The following is a 25,122-nucleotide window of genomic DNA, read 5'->3' as shown; positions in this document are numbered from 1 at the left end:
TGCGAGTCAGGGGGATCTGCCAATATCCCCGGCTCAGGTCCATGATGGTCAGGTACTGAGCCCCGGCCAACTGATCGAGCAGGTCATCGATGCGTGGCATTGGGTACGCATCGGCGACCGTGACAGCATTGAGCCCCCTGTAGTCCACGCAGAACCGAGTGGTTCGGTCCTTCTTAGGGACGAGGACTACAGGCGAGGCCCAAGCGCTGTTGGATGCCTGGATCACCCCCAGCTTCAGCATCTCGTCAATCTCCTGGCGCATGTGTTGCTGCACCTCCAGGGAGACCCGATATGCTGAACGCCGGATCGGGGGATGATCCCCAGTGTCCACGTGATGGACAGCCAAGTCAGTCCTTCCGGGCTGGTTGGTAAACAACCCCCGGAAGGGGTGTAGGGTGGCCCACAGCTGGGACCGTTGGTCCTCCAAGAGCTGGTGGCCAACCTCCACATCCTCAATGGATCCGCCTGCCCTAACCTGGGCTAGCATATCCAAGAGGGTTTCCGCTTCTCCCTCCTCGGGCAGGTTGCACACGGGGAGCGCACATGCCTCCCGCTCATGATGTGCCTTCATCATGTTCACATGGAAGGGCTTCCGCCTTCCACGGGCAGGGTCCAGGGTGACCAGGTACGTCACAGGGTTGAGCTGCTGGTACACGAGGTATGGGCCTTCCCAGGCTGCCTGAAGCTTGTCCTGTGGTACGGGGACCAGTACCCACACCTTTTGACCCACTTGGTAGGTCCTCTCACAAGCGTTCTGGTCGTACCAACGCTTCTGATCGGCCTGGGCTTGAGCCATATTGTCGTGTACCAGTTGCGTCAAGGCCTGCATTTTGTCCCGGAAGCGCATGACATACTCGATAACCGACACTCCAGGGGTGGCCAAATCCCCTTCCCAAGCCTCTTTCACCAGAGCCAGGGGGCCCCGCACACGTCGCCCGTACAGGAGCTCAAACGGTGAGAATCCTGTTGAGGCCTGTGGAACCTCCCGGTAAGCAAATAACAGGTGTGGGAGATACCGCTCCCAGTCACGCCCATGGGAGTCGACCAACATCTTAAGCATCTGCTTTAAGGTGCCATTGAACCGCTCGCACAGGCCATTAGTCTGTGGATGGTACGGGCTGGCCACCAGATGTCGCACCTGGACCTGCTTACAGAGGGCCTCCATCAGCTGGGACATGAATTGGGTCCCCCGGTCAGTGAGCATTTCCTGGGGAAAACCCACTCGGGAGAAAATCTCCAGCAATGCGGTGGCCACCTTGTCAGCCCGAATGGACGACAAGGCCACTGCTTCTGGGTACCGGGTGGCATAGTCCACTACCGTCAGTATGAAGCGTTTCCCGGAGCTGCTGGGGATGGCCAGCGGGCCGACCAGATCCACAGCCACCCTCCTGAAAGGCTCATCGATGATTGGCAGAGATACTAGTGGGGCTTTGGGGCGTGGCCCCGCCTTCCCCACTCTCTGACAGGTTTCACACGAACGGCAGTAGGCAGCCACATCGGCCCCCATTTTTGGCCAGTAGAAATGCTGGTTTAACCTGGCCTTGGTCTTAGCGATCCCTAGGTGTCCGGCCATCGGAATCTCATGTGCGATCCGCAACAACTCCGTCCGGAACGGATAGGGTACCACCAACTGTCGGTCCCTGGGCCACGCCTCCGGTGAACCCTGCTGGACCGTGGCCCGGTACAGCCGTCCTTGGTCCCAGACCACTCGCTCCGGGTCCGAGTCCGAGGGAGGCTGTGCCGCCTGCTCCTTAAGAGCTTTCAGGCTGTCGTCAGCTTCTAACGCTGCCTGAAACCCCTGACTAGATGTGGCCAGAATCGACGAGACTGTCACATCTTCAGTCAGTACCCCGGGACCTGTGTCCTGGCCTCCACCTGACTCGGCTGCCACTTGGTCAGAAGGGGAAGAGCTATCGGACCTCCGGGAGGCCCCTTGGCTTCCAGCACTCCCACTGCGGGTGACAGCGGCCACAGCCGCTGCGACCGTGGGTCGTGCCTGCTCCTCCTCCGTTCCTGACCAAGTCGCCGGTTCAGGCAGACCTACCTGGCTTCCTGACACCCCGGTTGTGGGGGAACCATGCACCGAGATCTTACCTGGGAGCACTTCCGCTCCTGGACCGGCCCCAATCTCACCTGCCTGTTCCCCTCCTGCAGCAACAGAACCCCGCTGTGAAATCTCTGGGGACCCCACATTTGCTGTGGTAGCCCCCACCCCACACACTGGTCCTCCCCCTGCAGCACCCTGCTCTCTGCTTATCCCTGCAGAGGGCAACAGATCCCAGCTCACAGGCTGGTTACTTGTAGAGGCATTGTCACACCTTTCTCTGACCCCCTCCCCTGTCACAGCTGCAGCTGAGTGTGTGTCTATGGTGTCTATGCAAGCAGAAATATCAGAGTTCACTCCCTCCTCCCTTACATCATTCATAGATAACACATTAACATTGTCCGGAGGCATGTCAGTACTGGCTGAAGGTTCAGCCCTTGGTTGGGGCCCAAACTGGGAGGTTATCTGCCCCAAATCTGTCCCAAGTAGCACGTTTGCAGGGATCCGATCAGTTACCCCCACCTCCCTCACCCCTCGCCCTGCGCCCCAGTCCACATAAATGTCAGCAACAGGCAGCGCCGGGTCAGTGCCTCCAATCCCGGAGACAGCGAGGGTTTTTCCAGGGATCAAGTCTTGGGGGGACACCATCTCAGGCCGCACCAGAGTCACCTCCGAGGCGCTGTCTCGCAGTCCTATGGTCACAGACCGGCCGACGGTGACAGGTTGGAAGCTGTCCAGGGACCTACCACCACCCCCACCCACACAATACACCTTGGGCGGCCCTTGGGACGGGGACGGAGCCGGGGCCTTGGGACGCTGAGGGCACATGGCCTTGAAGTGTCCAGGTAGGTTGCACTGGTGGCACCGTCTTGGCTCTGCCACGGGCCTGGAGAGGGGAGTTGAGGGGGACACCCCCTGCAGTCTAGGGGCAGGTGGGGCAGTCGCAGAATTCATCTTACCCCCTCTCCAGGTGCTGCTGGTGGCCGCTCTCCTGGCCTCAGGGGCCCGGTTGTTGGTGTAGTCATCGGCAAGGGCAGCTGTAGCCGTGGACCCCTTTGGCTTCTGGTCTCGGATGAACTGGCGGAGATCCTCAGGGCAGTTCCACAAGAGTTGCTCCGTGATGAACAAGTCCAGGATCTCCGGTCCGGTGGAAAGCTGCAGGCCTTGGGTCCAGTGGTCGGCAGCTCGGGCAAGTGCCCGCCGGTGGTCAGCCCAGGAGTCCTTTGGTCCCTTCTGTAGGCTCCGGAACTTCTTGCGGTAGGACTCTGGAGTGAGGTTGTACTGTTGGATCAGGGCCCGCTTGATGGTGTCAACAAAGAGCCAGCACCAATGTGCACTAAGGCATCAAATATTCCAAACTGCATTATAAAAATTTTTTTTTTTTGAGATTTTTGGCAAAAAATTGCAATTTCTTGAGCTGCTTCGCCACGTCACGGCAAATCTCATTTGAAGCAGTCCTACACTAAAATATTTTTTAAAATGTGCCATGCGGCCTCACATATAAATAGCAGAACTGCTCTCACCTGACTCAGTCATGGGTACGGGACTGCAATAGACCAGGTGAGTGCTGCTGAGAGCAGTTCTGCTATTTATATGTGAGGCCGCATGGCACATTTTATAAAAATATTTTAGTGTAGGACTGCTTCAAATGAGATTTGCCGTGACGTGGCGAAGCAGCTCAAGAAATTGCAATTTTTTGCCAAAAATCTCAAAAAAATTTTTATAATGCAGTTTGGAATATTTGATGCCTTAGTGCACATTGGTGCTGGCTCTTTGTTGTTTCTTTGTTGAATTGGTCGGTGGTTGACCTCCACCTTGCTATGCACCCCAATTTGGGATGTATTCCATCTGTATAGATTTTGGCGTTTGGTGACTGTTCACATTGGGTCATCAGGCTTTGTCCACAGGCTATATATACTTCATGCAGCATTTGCTTGGACCTGTCCCGCCCACAGCCATGACTCAGTCATGGGTACGGGACTGCAATAGACCAGGTGAGTGCTGCTGAGAGCAGTTCTGCTATTTATATGTGAGGCCGCATGGCACATTTTATAAAAATATTTTAGTGTAGGACTGCTTCAAATGAGATTTGCCGTGACGTGGCGAAGCAGCTCAAGAAATTGCAATTTTTTGCCAAAAATCTCAAAAAAATTTTTATAATGCAGTTTGGAATATTTGATGCCTTAGTGCACATTGGTGCTGGCTCTTTGTTGTTTCTTTGTTGAATTGGTCGGTGGTTGACCTCCACCTTGCTATGCACCCCAATTTGGGATGTATTCCATCTGTATAGATTTTGGCGTTTGGTGACTGTTCACATTGGGTCATCAGGCTTTGTCCACAGGCTATATATACTTCATGCAGCATTTGCTTGGACCTGTCCCGCCCACAGCCATGACTCAGTCATGGGTACGGGACTGCAATAGACCAGGTGAGTGCTGCTGAGAGCAGTTCTGCTATTTATATGTGAGGCCGCATGGCACATTTTATAAAAATATTTTAGTGTAGGACTGCTTCAAATGAGATTTGCCGTGACGTGGCGAAGCAGCTCAAGAAATTGCAATTTTTTGCCAAAAATCTCAAAAAAATTTTTATAATGCAGTTTGGAATATTTGATGCCTTAGTGCACATTGGTGCTGGCTCTTTGTTGTTTCTTTGTTGAATTGGTCGGTGGTTGACCTCCACCTTGCTATGCACCCCAATTTGGGATGTATTCCATCTGTATAGATTTTGGCGTTTGGTGACTGTTCACATTGGGTCATCAGGCTTTGTCCACAGGCTATATATACTTCATGCAGCATTTGCTTGGACCTGTCCCGCCCACAGCCATGACTCAGTCATGGGTACGGGACTGCAATAGACCAGGTGAGTGCTGCTGAGAGCAGTTCTGCTATTTATATGTGAGGCCGCATGGCACATTTTATAAAAATATTTTAGTGTAGGACTGCTTCAAATGAGATTTGCCGTGACGTGGCGAAGCAGCTCAAGAAATTGCAATTTTTTGCCAAAAATCTCAAAAAAATTTTTATAATGCAGTTTGGAATATTTGATGCCTTAGTGCACATTGGTGCTGGCTCTTTGTTGTTTCTTTGTTGAATTGGTCGGTGGTTGACCTCCACCTTGCTATGCACCCCAATTTGGGATGTATTCCATCTGTATAGATTTTGGCGTTTGGTGACTGTTCACATTGGGTCATCAGGCTTTGTCCACAGGCTATATATACTTCATGCAGCATTTGCTTGGACCTGTCCCGCCCACAGCCATGACTCAGTCATGGGTACGGGACTGCAATAGACCAGGTGAGTGCTGCTGAGAGCAGTTCTGCTATTTATATGTGAGGCCGCATGGCACATTTTATAAAAATATTTTAGTGTAGGACTGCTTCAAATGAGATTTGCCGTGACGTGGCGAAGCAGCTCAAGAAATTGCAATTTTTTGCCAAAAATCTCAAAAAAATTTTTATAATGCAGTTTGGAATATTTGATGCCTTAGTGCACATTGGTGCTGGCTCTTTGTTGTTTCTTTGTTGAATTGGTCGGTGGTTGACCTCCACCTTGCTATGCACCCCAATTTGGGATGTATTCCATCTGTATAGATTTTGGCGTTTGGTGACTGTTCACATTGGGTCATCAGGCTTTGTCCACAGGCTATATATACTTCATGCAGCATTTGCTTGGACCTGTCCCGCCCACAGCCATGACTCAGTCATGGGTACGGGACTGCAATAGACCAGGTGAGTGCTGCTGAGAGCAGTTCTGCTATTTATATGTGAGGCCGCATGGCACATTTTATAAAAATATTTTAGTGTAGGACTGCTTCAAATGAGATTTGCCATGACGTGGCGAAGCAGCTCAAGAAATTGCAATTTTTTGCCAAAAATCTCAAAAAATTTTTTATAATGCAGTTTGGAATATTTGATGCCTTAGTGCACATTGGTGCTGGCTCTTTGTTGTTTCTTTGTTGAATTGGTCGGTGGTTGACCTCCACCTTGCTATGCACCCCAATTTGGGATGTATTCCATCTGTATAGATTTTGGCGTTTGGTGACTGTTCACATTGGGTCATCAGGCTTTGTCCACAGGCTATATATACTTCATGCAGCATTTGCTTGGACCTGTCCCGCCCACAGCCATGACTCAGTCATGGGTACGGGACTGCAATAGACCAGGTGAGTGCTGCTGAGAGCAGTTCTGCTATTTATATGTGAGGCCGCATGGCACATTTTATAAAAATATTTTAGTGTAGGACTGCTTCAAATGAGATTTGCCGTGACGTGGCGAAGCAGCTCAAGAAATTGCAATTTTTTGCCAAAAATCTCAAAAAAATTTTTATAATGCAGTTTGGAATATTTGATGCCTTAGTGCACATTGGTGCTGGCTCTTTGTTGTTTCTTTGATGGTGTCGTAGCCCTGATCTGCCTCAGCAGGCAAGTCCCCAAGGACATCCAGGGCCTTACCCCTTAAACGGGGGGTCAGGTATTTGGCCCACTGGTCCTTGTCCAGATGGTGCTGCAAGCAAGTCCGTTCAAAAGCAGTCAAGAAAGAGTCCAAGTCTCCATCCTTCTCCAGCACTGGGAAGTCCTCAACACGGACCTTTGGAAGTTTGGTGTCTCGAAGGTCACATGTGGCTGATGAGGGCCGGAGCTGAGCTAGCTGCAGCTGGTAGTCACGGTCTGCCTGTCGCTCTCGCTCTTCACGCGCTGCCTGCCGCTCTCGCTCCGCAGCCTCACGCTCTGCGTGTCGCTCTGCCCTGCGCTCTGCCAGGAGTTCCTTGTAGCCCTTCTGGTCTCCAGCCTGGAGAAGGGCCATAGCCATTTGAAGAAGGCTATCCGAGCCTCCCAGGCTCGGTGGAATGGCACGGGGTGATCTGCGGCACGCTGCGGAGCCTGGTGATTTACTGTCCCTTTCAGAGCGGAGGGCTGGCATCTGGCTCGTTGAGGAACCTTGGGTGAGCTCCTCCTCATCTTGTCCAGCAGTGCCAGGTTGCGCAATGTCCTCGGCAGAACGGTTTTCTGGCGTCGAGCTCCTGGAGGACTCGTGGGCAACCTCCTCATTGCTGTCCACAGCACCGTCCTCCCTCTCTTCGGCTCCTGCCTTAGCATTGGCCAGTTGCATAGCTCTGCTCCTGGTGCCATCAGCCATTCTTGCAGACTTTTGGTCACTGACACAGAACTGACACCTGATGCCTCCACACACCTTACAGTATCTGCACTCTGACACTCTAGTGTTGAGCTAGTCTGAAGACCCCAGCAGCCACAGCTGCTGCAGGCAGTCTTTAGTGTCTGGGAGTATGGGTCTCACACTCACACACACTATTATCTCGATCCCACCGCTTGCCACCAATATGTCACAAACCACCGGGGGGGTCACTCAGAAATCCCCCCGCGCTGGCTACCAGTACGTCACAATCGGGGGGTAACAAGTGGGGGTCACCCCTCCTTTATACCTCCCGACCGACAGACAGAGCACGTGACGCGCTCTCTAGCGCCCCTCTTATAGTCAGGCCAATTATGGAATTGCCCGACCATAAGCAAGGAGGCCGCTATACTACTTATGCCGATTATTGAAGGGTCCCCGGTGAGAGTAAGGTATATATTCCCCCGACCTCCGCGGGCGGAATATATAAAATCTCCCCGAATCTCACTGGCCTCCCCACAATAATCCTTGGCACAATTCGCTGCCACCAACCGATTTACGGTAACTATTAGCCGAACACACAGACGTGGGATTCAAGATCGAGATAACAGAACAGCCCAAGATTAATTATATAATTTAATCAGCCTAAAGCACACTAGAAACTACAATATATACAATAGGGAATCTACAGAATATACATATGTCAGAGTACAGTTACAGATAAAGCATGGTTTACAACAGGTATGCAATTCAATCAGTTACCTTGTGCGTCTGGCCACAGGGGGGCGCTGTAGACCAGGTTTCCAGGAACTCCCACAGATGTTTCCTACACGTGCCCCCAGCGAAAGAACGCTGGAAAATGGCCGAAGTAGGGTTATCAACCTGGGCAGATCCAGGTCCCCTCCTACCTTAGTGACCTCACAGGGAAGCACTGCCACTCCCCCTGCATGGATCAGAATTATCCAGCAAAGGGGATATTGGCCATAACTTTGCCTGGGAGCGTCGTAGGCAGACGCCAATGCTCTCATTGTGACAGTTATGAATTTAGCTACAGAACGAGGGGACTCATGACCTGTCTGCCAGTTCCCCATTGGCTGATATCACGCCTGGGGCATTTCCCAATGTCCTGCTCCCATAAAAAGGGTGTGCCGGCATCGTCCACATGCGGAGACACCATTTTTATGGTTGCCATATTTATCGGAAATATGGCTTGCGAGATATGAACCATTTTTTACTGGAGTCGTTCTGTCTGGCTATTTCCATAGCCTTGCTAATGAGATACAACTCTTGTTACAGGGTGACGGCAGGGAGTCATCCTGTGTCCATTGTTCCCACACCACCTCATTTCCATATCACAGGACATGGCCATGGAGGTGTAAGTGGAACACTGAGAACAAGAAGGGAGGGGGCACTGCCAGGGAGTGATGAGGGATTATGACTGGAGTCATAATTCATCTTCATATCCCGGGATTTGCCTCACATATATATATAGGTTAAAAGACTGTTTGGTGGACTTCCTTGTGTTATGCTGCCACCTGCTGCTCAAGTGACTAGATTGAGTCTGGAACAGGAGGAGGAGGAGTCTACATGTGGCTGTGTTTTTGGCAGAGAGGAGTGTGCTGGAGTGGGCTGTAAGATAGAAGGCCTCAGTCTGCCCTGTTTTTCCGAGGTCCAAGTACCTCAGAGTGTTGCGTGGTGTCTCCCCCAAGACACAGATCCAAAGAGGCTGGATGTGGAGCGAGGAGCCAGACAGCACGTGCAAATTACAAAATTACAGATCCAAAGAGGCTGGATGTGGAGCGAGGAGCCAGGCAGCACGTGCAAGTTACAGACCCGGGACAAAGACTGAACTTTAGAGGTGTCTGCCAGCGGAATACGGGCCCCAACGGTGACGAGGTACCCCACGCTGAAATCTGCAGTTAAGTGTGCACACTACTTTTAGTTAGGGACAGATAGGAAAAGACTGCACTGTGTTATACGAGTAAGATAACAAGGACTCTGCGTTTTTTTGTTGAATAAGGATTTCTGTGTTTTGCTTTTGGGAGTACAATCTGAGGCTTCCTATCCTTGACAAGTTATTCAAAGTGGTTGTATGTATATTGCATTATATCTACTGCTGTGCACATTCCCGCTTTTCTTCCCCCTCCTTTCCCGCACTATTCCTCCACCTGTGTTGTGCAATACATTATTAAATCTGCATTGATTAACCCCCGTGGTTCCGTGCAGTCCTTGCGTATCCCGTTACCTGCAGTATTACATACAGATGCCCAAATATTTGAGCAGCCACGTTCTCACGAAGTTGGCAACGTGTCTCAACAAGGGGTGGACGATGATGAGACACAATTGTCAGGAAGTCAGGAGGAGGAGCAGGGTGCGGAAGAGGAAGACGACGTGGTGGATGATCCAGTAACTGACCCAACCTGGCAGGAGGATATGCAGAGCGAGGACAGCAGTGCACAGGGGGAGGGAGGCGTAGCATCCCAACAGGCATTAAGAAGCAGGGTGGTGGCTCCAGGCAGAAGTCAGGCAACCGTTCCCCGGAACAACAACACGACACAAGGTGCCTGTACAAATGTTAGGTCTTCCCGAGTCTGGCAGTTTTTTAAGTTGGCTCCAGATGATCCTAAAAAGGCCATTTGCAACACCTGCCGTGCCAGCATCAGCAGGGGTACCAAAACTAGCAGCCTGACCACCACCAGCATGATCAGGCACATGTCAGCCAAGCACCCGACTTTGTGGGAAGTACAACAGAGTCGAGGAGCAGTGCTTGCTGATGTCACTGCTACGTCTTCGCTTGTTGTGCATGCGAGCCAATCCCCTGTCCATGCTGCCTGCGAACAAGCCTCCTCCGGTCCTGCACCTGCAGTTGCCTACGCAGAAATAACACCATCATCAAGCACGTCCTTGTCCCAGCGCAGCGTTCAGTTATCCATTCAGCAAACCTTTGAACGCAGGCGCAAATACACTGCCAACGCCCCACATGCCACAGTTCTAAATGCTAACATTTCGCGACTGCTTGCGCTGGAAATGTTGCCTTTTAGGCTGGTGGAGACAGAAGCATTCCGCGACCTGATGGCGGCAGCTGTCCCACGTTACTCGGTCCCCAGCCGCCACTATTTCTCCCGGTGTGCCGTCCCCGCGTTGCATAACCACGTGTCACAAAACATCACACGTGCCCTGAACAACGCTGTTTCACCCAAAGTCCACCTAACCACAGACACGTGGACAAGTGCTTGTGGGCAAGGCCGCTACATCTCGTTGACGGCACACTGGGTTAATATTGTGGAAGCTGGGACCCAGTCTGAGCGAGGGACGGAACACGTCCTTCCCACACCAAGGTTTGCAGGCCCTACCTCAGTCAGGGTTTCACCCACACTCTACAGCTCCGGAATGTCATGCTCTTCAGCCTCCTCCTCCTCCTGCGCATCCTCATCCACTTTACCCTCCACACCAGTCCCAAGCTGGAAGCACTGCAGCACTGCCTCGGCGAAGCGGCAACAGGCTGTGCTGAAGCTAATTTGCATAGGTGACAAACCCCACAATGCAGAAGAGGTGTGGACAGCTCTGAAACAGCAGGCAGATCACCGGCTCACACCTCTGAACCTAAAACCAGGAAAGGTCATGTGTGACAATGGCCGGAACCTGGTGGCGGCTTTGAGGCGAGGCCAGCTGACACATGTTCCATGCGTGGCCCATGTGCTCAACCTCGTGGTTCAGCGGTTTCTAAAGTCATACCCAGAGCTGTCTGATCTGCTGGTAAAAGTTCGCCGCCTGTCTGCACATTTTCGAAAGTCACCTACTGCTTCAGCCGGCCTTGCCGGCTTTCAGCGCCGTTTGCATCTTCCGGCTCACAGACTGGTGTGTGATGTCCCCACGCGTTGGAATTCAACTCTGCACATGTTGGTCAGGATATGTGAGCAGAAGAGGGCAGTTGTTGAGTACCTGCATCACCTAAGCCGTCGGGAAATGGGTCAAACTCCACACATAACACCTGAGGAGTGGAGATGGATGTCCGACCTATGTACCATCCTCCAAAACTTTGAGGACTCCACCAAGGTGGTGAGTGGTGATGACGCCATTATTAGCGTCACCATACCGCTTCTCTACCTTCTAAAACGGTCTCTGCTCAAAAACAAACATGATGCATTGCAGGCGGAGCGCGATGAGTTGCAGCAAGAAACAGTAGTGGGTGTGGGTGATAACACACAGCCCAGCCTCGTCTCATCACAACGTGCAGTGGAGGACTATGACGAGGAGGAGGATGAAGACATGGAGCAACTCTCCGGCCAAATTGAGGATATGACATGCACACCAGTCATATCCTCGGTTCAGCGTGGCTGGCCAGAGGACAGGGTAGATGAGGAGGAGGGGGAGGAGGAGGAGGAGGAGGACAGCATGTTCAGTCATCGTGTTGGTCAGGATACTGAAGTCCTGGCTGTTAAGAGTCTGGCGCACATGGCTGACTTTATGGTAAGCTGCCTGTCTCGTGACCCTCGCGTTAAGAACATCTTGGCCGACAATCATTACTGGTTGGTAACACTGTTAGACCCACGCTACAAGGAGAACTTTATGTCGCTTATTCCCGAGGTGGAGAGGTCAACCAAAATGCAGCAGTTCCGGAAGGCCATAGTCACGGAAGTAGGCAAAGCATTCCCCTCACAAAACGCCAGCGGCATAGGTCAGGAATCAGTGGACAACCAAGGCGTACAGCCGAGAGAGGCACAAGTCCAATCCACCAGAGGTAGGGGAACAGTCTTTAAGATGTGGGACAGTTTTCTCAGCCCCTCACGTACCACAGCCCCTGAGGTGCGGGGTAGTGCCACAAGAAATCCTACGTTTGCCCAGATGCTCAAGGAGTACCTTGCAGATCGAACAACTGTACTCCGACATTCCTCTGTGCCTTACAATTATTGGATTCATCTTTCCTTCCTTTTCCAATCCTCCATTTTCCCCCTTTATATTCTTATACTAACTAATTAGAATTTTCTCCATATAATTTTCTCCATATGAATTTACCCTATTTTTAACGTATATTTGTATGTCAGCTCCAGTCAAATAATTTAATTTAGTCTCCGATGGGGAACAACATTTTTATCAAAAGTTCCTTTCCAATTTATTTTTACATATATAGCTTTTTAATCTTTCCGAAAGAATTTTTTATCCAAAACAGTCTTTTTTATGAAAATTCACATGGAAAATCAGTTGGGTCTCTATATTGATTTTATATCATCGCTTTTTTAACTAACAGTAACCTTCCTGTTTTTTAGTCACTCCCCATATTGCCAATATGGCATCACACATGCATTGCACCAAATGGAGGCAAAATGCACATTTATTGTCTTTTATCAATGTTTTTAATGCACATTTTATTTCATTATGTATTGGTGTTTTTTGTAAACCCGTATATACCATTTGTTTTTTTATGAATGCAAAAGATCGGTATCCTCTAGGGGAGAGCCTTCCTAATCAACTAATTGTCTGAATGATCCCACCCCGATGGGGATTCAATCTGATTAAGGGAATAAGGATTCTCTTTTTTTTTTTTTTTTTTTTCTCTTCATCCAGTTTGTGTATTTAAGATTTGATTTTCCTGCATTTTACTGCTACCTGAGGAAGGGGGAGGTTGTACCCCCGAAACGCGTAGTGGCATGTAAATAATTAATAAATCTACATCCCAAATAACCTTATCACTACCTTTCTGAGCAGCGCAGCGAAACCGTGCATTTTTTTTTTTATTTTTTTTTTCCTTGCACCTTACAATTATTGGGTATCCAAGGTGGACACGTGGCATGAATTGGCTCTCTACGCCTTGGAAGTCCTGGCCTGCCCTGCCGCTAGCGTTTTGTCAGAGCGTGTTTTTAGTGCCGCAGGTGGAATCATTACAGATAAACGCACCCGCCTGTCAACTGAAAATGCTGACAGGCTGACTCTGATCAAGATGAACAAGGGTTGGATTGGGCCAGACTTCACCACACCACCAGCAAATGAGAGCGGAATTTAAAGTTTGTAACGGGAATTTGCCATGTACCTCCACTCACCCATGGGTACACACTTCTGGACTTTGGATAATCGCTGGACTGCTCCTCCTTCTCCTCATGCGCCACCATGATGACCATTACAATAGTTAGGCCGTTGTTTCAGGTATACCCCCAGTGGTAAATTTTTTCGCCCATTCTTTCAGAATGGACATTACAATGACAGGAGACCCGCTCCTTTGCAATGGGAACAATGTTTTGAGGCCCTCATGCACGTCTCTATCCAGGGACAATGTGGAGCCTCCCAATTTTTGGCTGCCCTGCCTAAGGGCTATACTACAATAGACCCACTTCCTGACAATGGGCACTTCAGGTTTACAGGCCCTCATGCACGTCTCTATCCAGGGACAACGTGGAGCCTCCCCATTTTTGGCTGCCCTGCCAAAGGGCTATACTACAATAGACCCACTTCCTTACAATGGGCACTTCAGGTTTACAGGCCCTCATGCACGTCTCTATCCAGGGACAACGTGGGGCCTCCCAATTTTTGGCTGCCCTGTCTAAGGGCTATACTACAATAGACCCACTTCCTGACAATGGACACTTCAGGTTTACAGGCCATCATGCACGTCTCTAACCAGGGACAATGTGGAGCCTCCCAATTTTTGGCTGCCCTGCCTAAGGGCTATACTACAGTAGACCCACTTCCTGACAATGGACACTTCAGGTTTACAGGCCCTCATGCACGTCTCTATTCAGGGACAATGTGGAGCCTCCCAATTTTTGGCTGCCCTGCCAAAGGGCTATACTACAATAGACCCACTTCCTTACAATGGGCACTTCAGGTTTACAGGCCCTCATGCACGTCTCTATCCAGGGACAACGTGGAGCCTCCCAATTTTTGGCTGCCCTGTCTAAGGGCTATACTACAATAGACCCACTTCCTGACAATGGACACTTCAGGTTTACAGGCCATCATGCACGTCTCTATCCAGGGACAATGTGGAGCCTCCCAATTTTTGGCTGCCCTGCCTAAGGGCTATACTACAATAGACCCACTTCCTTACAATGGGCACTTCAGGTTTACAGGCCCTCATGCACGTCTGTATGCAGGGGCATTGGTGAACCTCCCAATTTTGGACTGCCCTGGCAAAGGAAAATACTACAAAGACTTACTTCCTCAAAATGGGCACATTAGACTCAAGAGGCCTTCATGTACGTCTCTTCTCAGGGACATCGGAGTGCCACACAATGTTTTATGTAAAATCTTTCATGTATTAATCTCAAAAAGTAACATACACCAGCTCTATCTCACTATTTGGGTATGTGCCCTTAACATTTCTGCCATGAAAATTCATTTTGGTGTCATTTTTGAAGGTTTTCTGGTGAGTCCATAAAAATGGCGTAAAACGCGGACAAAATTGTTCACAGCTGTGACTTTTGAGTGATAAATGCTTCAAGGGGTCTTCCCCATGCTATTGCCATGTCATTTGAGCACTCTTCTGAGACTTTTGTGACATTTTTAGGGTTTCTACATGCTGCCTGGGGTCATTTCATAAAAATACTCGGGTCTCCCATAGGATAACATTGGGCTCGGTGCTCGGGCCGAGTACACGAGTATCTTGGGATGCTCGGCCCGAGCCTCGAGCACCCGAGCTTTTTAGTACTCGCTCATCACTAGCAATTAGTTGCCCCTTGGCGCACAAAGTTGTTTACCCCTGTCACATGTACTTACCTGCTGAGCAATGTCGCTGTGGGCGGCGAACATCCACTTACTGAAGGGGGAGGGACGTTCGGCGTCACAGCGACGTCACACAGCAGCCGCCCAATAGAAGCGGAGGGGCGGAGATGAGCGGGACGTAAACATCCCGCCCACCTCCTTCCTTCCGCATTGCCGGCGGGATGCAGGTAAGCTGTGCTCATCGTTCCCGGGGTGTCACACACAGCGATGTGTGCTGCCCCGGGTACGATGAACAACCGGCGCAAAGAAGAGACGACTTTTTGAAAATGAGCAACGTGTCAATGAGCAACAATAAGGTGAGTATTTTTGCTCGTTCACCGTCGCTCGTAGCTGTCACATGCTACGATATATCAAACGATGCCGGATGTGCATCACTTACGACGTGACCCCGCCGACATATCGCCCGATATACTGTACCGTGTGACGCCGGCATAAGTTACTCATAAACCGAGGTTCCACTGTATAACCAATACATTACAATCAAGCAGTTATATTCTTGGACAGGCTTGATTCAAGTAACAAGTATAATGGAAGTCTATTTGAAACTCAAGCATTTTTCTGGAAGACACCCCCAGGATGGTTGGAGAGGGCCTAAAATCACTAACTGGATGGAAACAGTGCTCAAATGGAATGGGAAAAGCATAGGAAGATGGTTGGATGCGTCTCTAATTCCTGGTGGTAGTCGGGCTGGTAGTGGTCAGGCCCCTGCTGATCTTGGCATGTCAAAGCCTGCAAATGACTAGTTATTTTTATCATCCGCACTTTCTTTAAAAAAGTGCAAGGCTGGGGAACACGTCACCCTTGGCCTGGGAACTTGCCACTTGTGTGCTATGGGGAACAGTATAACGCCTACTTACTCTGACCACCCCACTGCCTCTTCCTGCTGGTGTGGTGCTGCTGATCCCTCCCTCTCTGCACTGCTGTCTTAGCTCTGCATGCCTCCTTCCAAGGTTGGGTCAGTGACTTCATCATCCACCACTTCGTCTTCTACTTCCACACTCTGCTCCTCCTCTAGACTGGTCTCATCATCATCCACTTTTTGAGACAGTAATTGCCGTTCCCGACCATCATCTTTTTCTGACCGTGTCTGCTCAAATATTTGAGCATCACTGCACACAATCTCCTCATGACCCTCCTGAAACATGCAGGGTGAGAGGCCAGAATCAATACATGTAAATTTAAAGAGCTCCTCGCAGTGTCCCGGTGTGGGATTACTTGTGTCCTCACCATGGTAGAAGGAATAAAGATCAGGGTGATAATTATATGATCCAGTTTCTTTGCTAGTGAGACTGAACGGTGTGGAAGACAGAGTGGTGCTGGGTAACAGACTAGAAACCTTATCTGCCATCTAAGCCACCACCTGTTCACACTGTTCTGACTTCAACAGTGGTGTCCTGCGCCTCCCTGCAAAGTGGCACAGGCACAATTTGTTCTGGCCCACGGCCTCTGCATGCAGGACCATCAGAGGGACGGCCACTTTCCCGTCCCCTACTGCACGACTTGCACATTTTAAATTGTGATACCTGTTCAAACTCACCTGTGGAAAGAAACAGGTGCGACCAATATGAAAATCACACCTGAAACTCGACTGAGTAATGAGCAGTGACGACCACGCTTGCCCATCACTAGTCATCACACTACAAATGATAAAAAAGTAAAGTACACAGTAACACACATTGCAAAGATGGAGTCAACTTCTCCCCTTTTTATCTGGTTTCAGGTGTGATTTTCATATTGCCTGCACCTATTTCTTGTCACAGGTGAGATTGAGCAAGCATCACATGCTTAAAACAACGTTGTTTACCCACAAGTTTGGAAAGGTGTCAATAATTTTGTTTGGCCCATTATTAACATTTTGTATGAAATTATGTCTAATTTACCTTTTTTCTATTTTTTTTGTGTTTTTCCAATACACATAAAGGTAATGCTTGGCCATGCTCGATACTCGATCAAGTATCCCTGATGCTCGAGTGCTATGCTCGAGTCCCTGAACCTCTTATTTTGCGGTTGTTTTTCAGACACTAAACATGCGAGGATTGCCTGCCAATCACAGTAATGCCATAGCCATATTCGCTAATGGCATTAATGTGATTGGGCAGCCGCAATTGCAATAGTTTTCTTTAAGAAATACTTTACTATCTGGAATAATTTCAAGGGTGCCAACTAGAGATGAGCAATGTTCGAGGTTCGCCAATTTCATGTTCGAGTAATTTTGGGGGGTGTTCGAGTCGTTCGACGAACTTGAACGATTTGCTAAAAGTTTGGCAGTTCGAGTTACGTTCGAGAACAGTTCGAGCACCAAAAGCGTGGTTTTTCACAGTAAGTATGTGCGCACCTTTCGTATCTGCATGCGTCCTGCGTCCCTAGCACAATCCCTCTCTCTTTCCTACTCACCGATCACGGGCGTCTCGCTGCACGGCTGTCACAAATCTCCAGCGGCATTTCCTCTTTTGAAAATGGCTGCCTCTTCATTATTCAATTAGTTATTCCGTGCTTGCCCCGCCAATCGGCGCCCATGATTGCTTGCAGTCAGACACGCCCCCACGATGAGTGACATCCGTCTCACTGCAACCAATCACAGCCGCCGGCGGGCAGCTCTATATTGTGCAGTAAAATAAATAAATAAATAAATTAAAAAAAAAAATGCGTTTCCCCCCATATTTGATACCAGCCAGGATAAAGCCACACGGCTGGAGGCTGGTACTGTCAGGATAGAGAGCGCCACATCATGGGGAGCCCACCACCCTAACAATATCACCCAGCAGCCGCCCAGAATTGCCGCATCCATTAGATGCGACAGTCCCGGGACTCTACCCAGCTCATCCTGAATTGCCCTGGTGTGGTGGCAATCGGGGTAATAAGGAGTTAATCATGGCAAGCATCTCCCTGAGATACCTTCCATGATTAAACTGTAAGTGAAAGTAAATAAACACACACAACGAAAAATCCTTAATGTGGAATAAAAGACAAAAAAACACCCTCTTTCACCATTTTATTAAAATCCCCAAATATCCCTCCAGGTCCGAAGTAATCCACATGACACTGTCAGCTTTGCTACACGAAGATGACAGGGAGTGATCTGTGTCCTCTCAATGTAGCACCTGATGTGAGCCATGCTGTCACCAGAGACTTCAGTCTGCAATGCAGACGTCAAGATTACCAAATCTGCCTAGGTTTCTCATTAGAGCCAGTGGCTGAATGGTTAGAGCTCTCGCCTAAGAAGCATGAGTTCAAGTCCTGGCCGTCCCAGGAAAAAATTTAATTTATTTTTAAATTATAATTATTTATAATTATAATTTAATTATGCACCGAGGGGAGGATGATGGCAGTTGATATGCCTGCGGTGATGATGGTGGTTGTAGTGCCTGCGTGTGTGCGGTGATGAGCGCGGTACTGCCGGTGTTTGCCCGTCCATCTGCCCGCCCACCCATCCGTCCGTCCGCCCGTCCATCCGCCCGTCCGCCCGTCCATCCGCCCGTCCGCCCGTCCATCCATCCATCCATCCTTGCAGCTGAACAATCTGCTTATAGATTCTCTAATGCAGAATAGAGCTAAAGATTACCAACTCTGCCTATGTTTCTTATTAGAGCCAGTGGCTCAATGGTTAGAGCTCTCACCTAAGAAGCATTAGTTCACGAGTTCAAGTCCCGGCCGCCCCGGTAAAGAATTTAATTTATTTTATATGATAAATATTATTTATTTATAATTATAATTTAATTTAATTATGCACTGAGGCGAGGAGCCGGACATCGGCTTGCTGGACACACCTCTAAAATCGGAGCAGTTCACGGAATGAGGCTGCATTGCTCTCTCCTCTCTCTCTTCTCTCTCTCTCTCTCCCCTCTCTTTTTTTCTCTCTCTCTCTCTTTTTCTCTCTCTCTTTTTCTCAGTCTCTCTTTTTCTCTTTTTCCCTCTCTCTCTCCTCTCTCTCTCTTCTCTCCCTCTTCTCTCCCTCTTCTCTCTCGCTTTTCTCTCTCTTTTCTCTATCTTCTCTCTCCTCTCTCTCGCTCTCCCTCTCTCTCCTCTCTCTCTTCTCTCTCTCCTCTCTCCTCTTCTCTCTCTCTTCTCGCTCTATCCCTCTCTCTCCCTCTCTCTTTGCTCTCTCTTCGCTCTCTCTTTTCGCTCTCTCTTTTCGCTCTCTCTCTCAGACCTGGCAATGATCAGCTGATGCGGTCACCTGAAGGAATCAGCTTACACTATAAGTCGAGCGGTGAGGCCTGCTTTTTACCGCCCGGCCAGCTGTCGGACAGGTGTCTGCATTGAAATGTGTAATTTTTTTGTTTTCTTTTTGTTTTTCAGCATCAGCTGATTGTATAAAAGCCGTTTATACAATCAGCTGCTGTGTCATGTGATTCAAGCCCTTGAACCTGACACATCATCTGATCGCTTTGCCTTCCAGCAAACCGATCAGATGATATTGGATCCGGATTGGATGGCGCAGGATCCTTGACCCAGGATTACTGTGGAGGTTTTTTTTTTATTTCAATAAAGATGGAGTCAGTAATTGTGTTGTGTTTTATTTCTGATAAAAAAAAACACAACAAACAGAAAAATATTTTATCTGTTCAAGAAATTCATGGTGACCATGTCTAATATTGGCGTGACACCATGAATTTCGGGCTTAGGGCCAGTTGATAATATAAAGCTAGCCCTAACCCCATTATTACCCAGCGAGCCACCCGTCACCAGGGCAGCTGGAAGAGTTGGATACAGCGCCAGAAGAGTTGGATACAGCGCCAGAAGATGGCGCTTCTATGAAAGCGCCATTTTCTGGAGCGGCTGTGGACTGCAATTCGCAGCAGGGGTGCCCAAAAAGCTTGGGCACCCTGATCTGCGGATTTTAATCCCCAGCTGTCTAGTTGTACCTGTCTGGACACAAAAATTGGGCGAAGCCCACGTCATTTTTTTTTTAATTATTTCATGAAATTCATGAAATAATTAAAAAAAAAAAGGGCTTCCCTATATTTTTGGTTCTGAGCCGGGTACAAATAGGCAGCTGGTGGTTGCGGGCAGCCCGTAGCTGCCTGCTGTACCTGGCTTGCATACAAAAACATGGCGAAGCCCATGTAATTTTTTTTGGGGGGGGGCAAAAAACTCCTGCATACAGTCCTGGATGGTGTCACGCTCCCGGGGTCCCAGCAACGCTCCATACCTACTGATCCGGTCTCGGTGTCACGAGGTAGGGAGCGGTGTCGTCACACCGAGACCGGATCACCGCTCCGTACGCACTGATCCGGTCTCGGTGTGACGACACCGCTCCCTACCCACTGATACGGTCTCAGCGTCACGACGCCGCTCCGTACCCACTGAACCGGTCCACGTGTTCACCGATCGCGGCCGTTACTCCCGCTCTTGCTCCCCTGCGTCCCTCGGTCTCCCTACTTGGTGGTCCCTCCGGCCTCCTGTTTTTGCCTCTGGCTCCTGGGCTTCATGCATGTGTATTAGGGCGGGGCCGCGCTCACTCACTTGGTCTTATAGGGCCAGCATCCCTGGAACAGGATGTGGCTGATTGCAGGTGCAGGGTATAAAAGACTTCCTGCTACTTATGGGCGGTGCCTTATCAACATGTTTCCATAGCTAGGTGTTCAGGTCCCTCTGTACCTTATCTCCTGTCTCTTCCGCAGAGTCCGTCTGTTGTCTCAACCTGGTCCTGACTGCTGATTTCCCAGGAAGTCTCCCAGAGACTGTCTGCTGAGGATCCCGCCACCTTCCATCAGCCTGTACCCGTCTCTGATCCCCGACTTCACCTGGTAACATCAGCCTGCACGTCTCGCTGGATCCAGATCCCGTCTGTTGTTCCTACCCGGCACCTGAACCCGGTTCCAGTCATCCGTCCTGCCTACGGTGCTCGTTGGACTCAGAAACATTCCTGTGCAGATCCCTAAAGGACTCTTATCCCGTACCCCTAGTGGCGGCTGCCATGCATCTAGGCCCTCTGGTGGAGTGATCGGACAGTCCCTATATAGGGGTTAGCGCCGGGTTGCCTCACTGGGGGAGTCCGGTGCACGGTCCAGTGAATCCACCACCAGGACGTTACAGATGGAGTATGCTGAGCCTTGTAGTTCTGCAGCTGCTGTCTGCTGCCTGTCTGTATGGAGGAAAGCAGACAGCTGCTGCAGAACTAGAAGGCTCAGCAGGCTTCATTCACTAGTGTATGCAGGAGAGCAGACAGCAGCTGCAGAACTACAAGGCTCAGCATACTCCATCCAGGACTGTATGCAGAAGTTTTTTGCCCACCAAAAAAATGATGTGGGCTTCGCCATATTTTGGTATGCTAGCCAGGTACAGCAGGAAGGTACGGCTGCCCCCAACCCCCAGCTGCCTATTTGTACCCGGCTGGGAACTAAAAAAAATAGGGAAGCCCTTTTTTTAATTATTTCATAAATTTCATGAAATAATTAAAGAAAAAAATCGACATGAGCTTCGCCCCATTTTTGTGTCCAGCCAGGTACAACTAGGCAGTTGGGTATTTGAATCCGCAGCACAGGTTGGCCCAAGCTTTCTGGGCCCCTCTGCTGCTAATTGCAGTCCGCAGCTGCCCCAGAAAATGGCGCTTTCATAGAAGCGCCATCATCTGGCGCTGTATCCAACTCTTCCAGCAGCCCTGAAGCCGGGTGGCTTGCTGGGTAATAATGAGTTAATACTAGCTTTGTTTTACTAGCTAGTAGTTTTAAGCCAGAGATTCTTAATGTCAGGCAAGTTTGACCACCGTTCGACGAACCGCACCGAACTCCAACGCTAGGGGGGTGGCTCATCTCTAGTGCCAACACTTTCAGTTATGACTGTAAAAGAAGTGCACACTGCGTGCACACTGCTTTCAATGGTCAATGTCTTCTGTTCTTTGTTTCCATCATCCCTTAAGTTGACTAATAAGCATTTCTAAAGCCTGCTTTACATGTTGCGATTTTGCATAAGATATCGTATGCGATTGTAACCGCCCCCATCATATGTGCGTCACGTTCAATTTGTTGAATGTGCCGCACAAACGATTAACCCCCGTCACATGTACTTACCCGTTCATACGACCTCGATCTGGGCGGCGAAAGTCCACTTCCTGGAGTGGGAGGGACGTTCGGCGTCACATCGACGTCACACGGCAGCCGGCCAATAGAAACGGAGGGGCGGAGATGAGCGGGATGTAAACATCCCGCCCACCTCTTTCCTTTTGCATTGCCGGCTGGAGCCGCGGGATGCAGGTAAGATCTGTTCAATGTTCCCGGGGTGTCACACACTGTGATGTGTGCTGCCTCGGGAACATTGAACAACCTGACGTGCAATTCGTCAGGATTCAACGACGTGTATGCGATGAAGTTTTAACGTTCAATCGCAATCGCACGTACCTGTCACACACTACAATGTACCTTACAATGCCGGATGTGCGTCACTTACGACGTGACCCCGCCGACACATCGTAAGATATATTGTAGCGTGTAAAGCGGGCTTTACTTTCTATCAAGGGTCAGCATTGTCTTGCTAGGTAATACAATTCTGCAGGCAGGGTACAATTCTGCATAGGATGGCCTGTTATATTAAGGTAGGTGGACAATTTTGTAACTGTGGAAATCACCTAATGTGTTTCAAGAGCTTATTTATAGTATACCGTATGTAGTATATATCTGGTAGATCAGGTTTATGAGTACGATGATTGACAAAATACAAAAACATGAACATACTGTATTTAACTTGATATCATAAAAATGTTTATTTTGGTCAATGCATTAATTTAGAATGTTTTATCTTAAAGCAGATATATCACCAGATTAACACATATTACATATATCTCTTAAATCTAGTAAGCTGCTGTACTCACTTTGGAAATTCATGTTGAAATGGCAGCTAAATTATCCTTTTAGAAAGTAAAGGGCCAGTTACACGCTGCGACATCGCTAATGATATAGCGTCAGGGTCACGGTGTTGTGACGCACATCCGGCGTCGTTAGCGACATCGCAGCGTGTGACACCTAGGAGCGACCTTAAACGATCGCAAAAGAGTTAAAAATCGTTGGTCTGTAACACATCATTCATTTACCAAAAATCATTGTCTGGTCAGTAACGAGGTTGTTTGTTGTTCCTGCGGCACCACACATCACTACGTGTGACACCGCAGGAACGACGAACATCTCCTTACCTGCCGTCCACCGGCAATGAGGAAGGAAGGAGGTGGGCGGCATGTTCCGGCCGTTCATCTCCTCCCTTCCTCTGCTATTGGACGGCGGATTAGTGACGCTGCAGTGACGTTGCTATGACGCGGAACACACCTCTCCCTTGAAGGAGGGATTGTTCGGCGGTCACAGCGAAGTTGCTTACAAGGTATGTGCGTGTGACGCTGCCGTAGTGATAATGTTCGCTACGGCAGCGATCACCAAATGTCGCACGAACGACAGGGGCGGGTGCTATCGCGCACAACATCGCTAGCAATCGCTGGCGATGTCACAGCGTGTAAAGCACCCTTAAAACTAAATCTCCACTGACTTAGCTTAACTGACAGTTTGAAGTTTGTACTGAGGAGTGATGTCAATTAGGCTAAGTGGGATGAGACTGAATACACCTGGACTCTTATGTCTTACTTTTGCTCATTATAGTATCAGTACTAACCAGTCCCAAGGACCACTAAATATATATATTTTTAAAGGGGTAATTACATGAGTACATCACTAGAATCACCATTAATTCATTAATTCATCACCTGAACGAAACGTTGAGTATTTGAGGAGGATTTAGGTAGTTTGTGCTCAGTTTCTGATCTAAAAAGTTCAGTGTGATCACAAGCTAACTTTCACAGAGTTTTTGGAGCAGAAACTCACCAAAAACTCTTCATAATCTAAAATCTCTAAAGGCCCCGTTACATGCAACGATGTATCTAACGATATATCGCTAGGGTCACAGATTCCGTGACGCACATCCGGCATCGTTAGCGACGTCGTTGCGTGTCACACCAACGAACGGCCGTTAACTATCAAAACTACTCACCTTATCGTTGATCATTGACACGTCGTTCATTTTAAAAAAATCGTTGTTTGTTGCAGGGCGGAGGTTGTTCGTCATTCCCGAGGCAGCACACATCGCTACGTCTGACACCCCAGGAACGACGAACACAGCTTACCTGCGTCCCGCCGGCAATGCGGAAGTAAGAAGGTGTACGGGATGTTACGTCCCGCTCATCTCCGCCCCTCCGCTTCTATTGGGCGACCGCTTAGTGACGCCGCATGAACCGCCCCCTTAGAAAGGGGGTGATTTGCCGGCAACAGCGACGTCGCTAGGCAGGTAAGTCCGTGTGATGGCTCATAATGATTTTGTGCTTCCTGCACAAAATATCCCCCACACTGCCCTTCTCCATAACACCCCCCCACACTGCCCATTTCCATAATATCCCCCCAACACTGCCCCATTCCAAAAATATCTTACCTCTATAAAATATCCCCTCAAACTGCTACTATCAATAATTTTCCCCCACACTGACATTCTGCATAAATCCCATCACCCAAGTACACCTTAGTATACTCTACCCCCTTTCTTGATTCCTTCCCACCCATTTCCGCATAACATGTTCTACCACTAACACCAACCCACCAACATTTAATCTTTGGTTTCTCCATTGGGTGATTACTGTTGCTGGCTGGCACTGTGGTGACAGAAGCAGTTTGATGAGGTCAGCAGCAGGATGATCTCATTATAGCGCTGCACGTTAGGTCAGGTGCTGACGTGTGCTTCTCTGGACCAGTCCTGTCACTCAACTGTTTAACTGTATTTTCAAATACAATTTAATACATGAAGAAGAGACTCAGCATCTCCTGTTAGTCTGTGGGCTGTAACAAACCCTCGGGCGGGTTACTTGTGGCCTGCAAGCCATATGTTTGCTATAAACTGTGCAGTTCGGCAGGGCACGATAAAATGATGTTCACTAAAATGAAATAATTGATTCCTGAAGAGAAATGTAAAAACCACAGCCAGTAAATAGCATTTGACATTTTACAAGTGTACACTGAAGCATTGTGTTATCTGAAGGTATTTTTCAACATTATAGGTAGGGTTCATGCACCTAATTTGCTTACCATTGTAAAATAGTTTAAAATATGATCCATCTAGTAAAATTTCAGGCTGACTTTTCTGCTGCAAGAGGCATAGGAGGTTGAGTATTGGCGGCAATGTCTTCTCTGCTGACAGAGAAATAATATTATTAATAATACTGTAGTAATGGTAGAGAGGTTATGTTATGTCACAAATAAAAGAG

At 49.1% G+C, this 25,122-nt stretch overlaps 1 protein-coding gene across 1 annotated transcript in view; it reads right to left on the bottom strand.

Annotated features, from left to right (window-relative positions):
* MEI1 (meiotic double-stranded break formation protein 1) overlaps positions 1-25,122 on the bottom strand; it is a 902,984-nt gene that overhangs the window by 91,208 nt on the left and 786,654 nt on the right. The window contains exon 22 of the mRNA XM_075321882.1: positions 24,944-25,048. Within this exon, the coding sequence (XP_075177997.1) occupies positions 24,944-25,048 (105 nt within the window). The remainder of the gene's footprint in view (positions 1-24,943; positions 25,049-25,122) is intronic.

Source organism: Anomaloglossus baeobatrachus, chromosome 8 (genome assembly GCF_048569485.1).
Source record: "Anomaloglossus baeobatrachus isolate aAnoBae1 chromosome 8, aAnoBae1.hap1, whole genome shotgun sequence".
NCBI lineage: Eukaryota > Metazoa > Chordata > Amphibia > Anura > Aromobatidae > Anomaloglossus > Anomaloglossus baeobatrachus.
The sequence above is the reverse complement of the archived record's forward strand: the minus strand, read 5'-3'. Positions and strand labels throughout refer to the sequence as shown.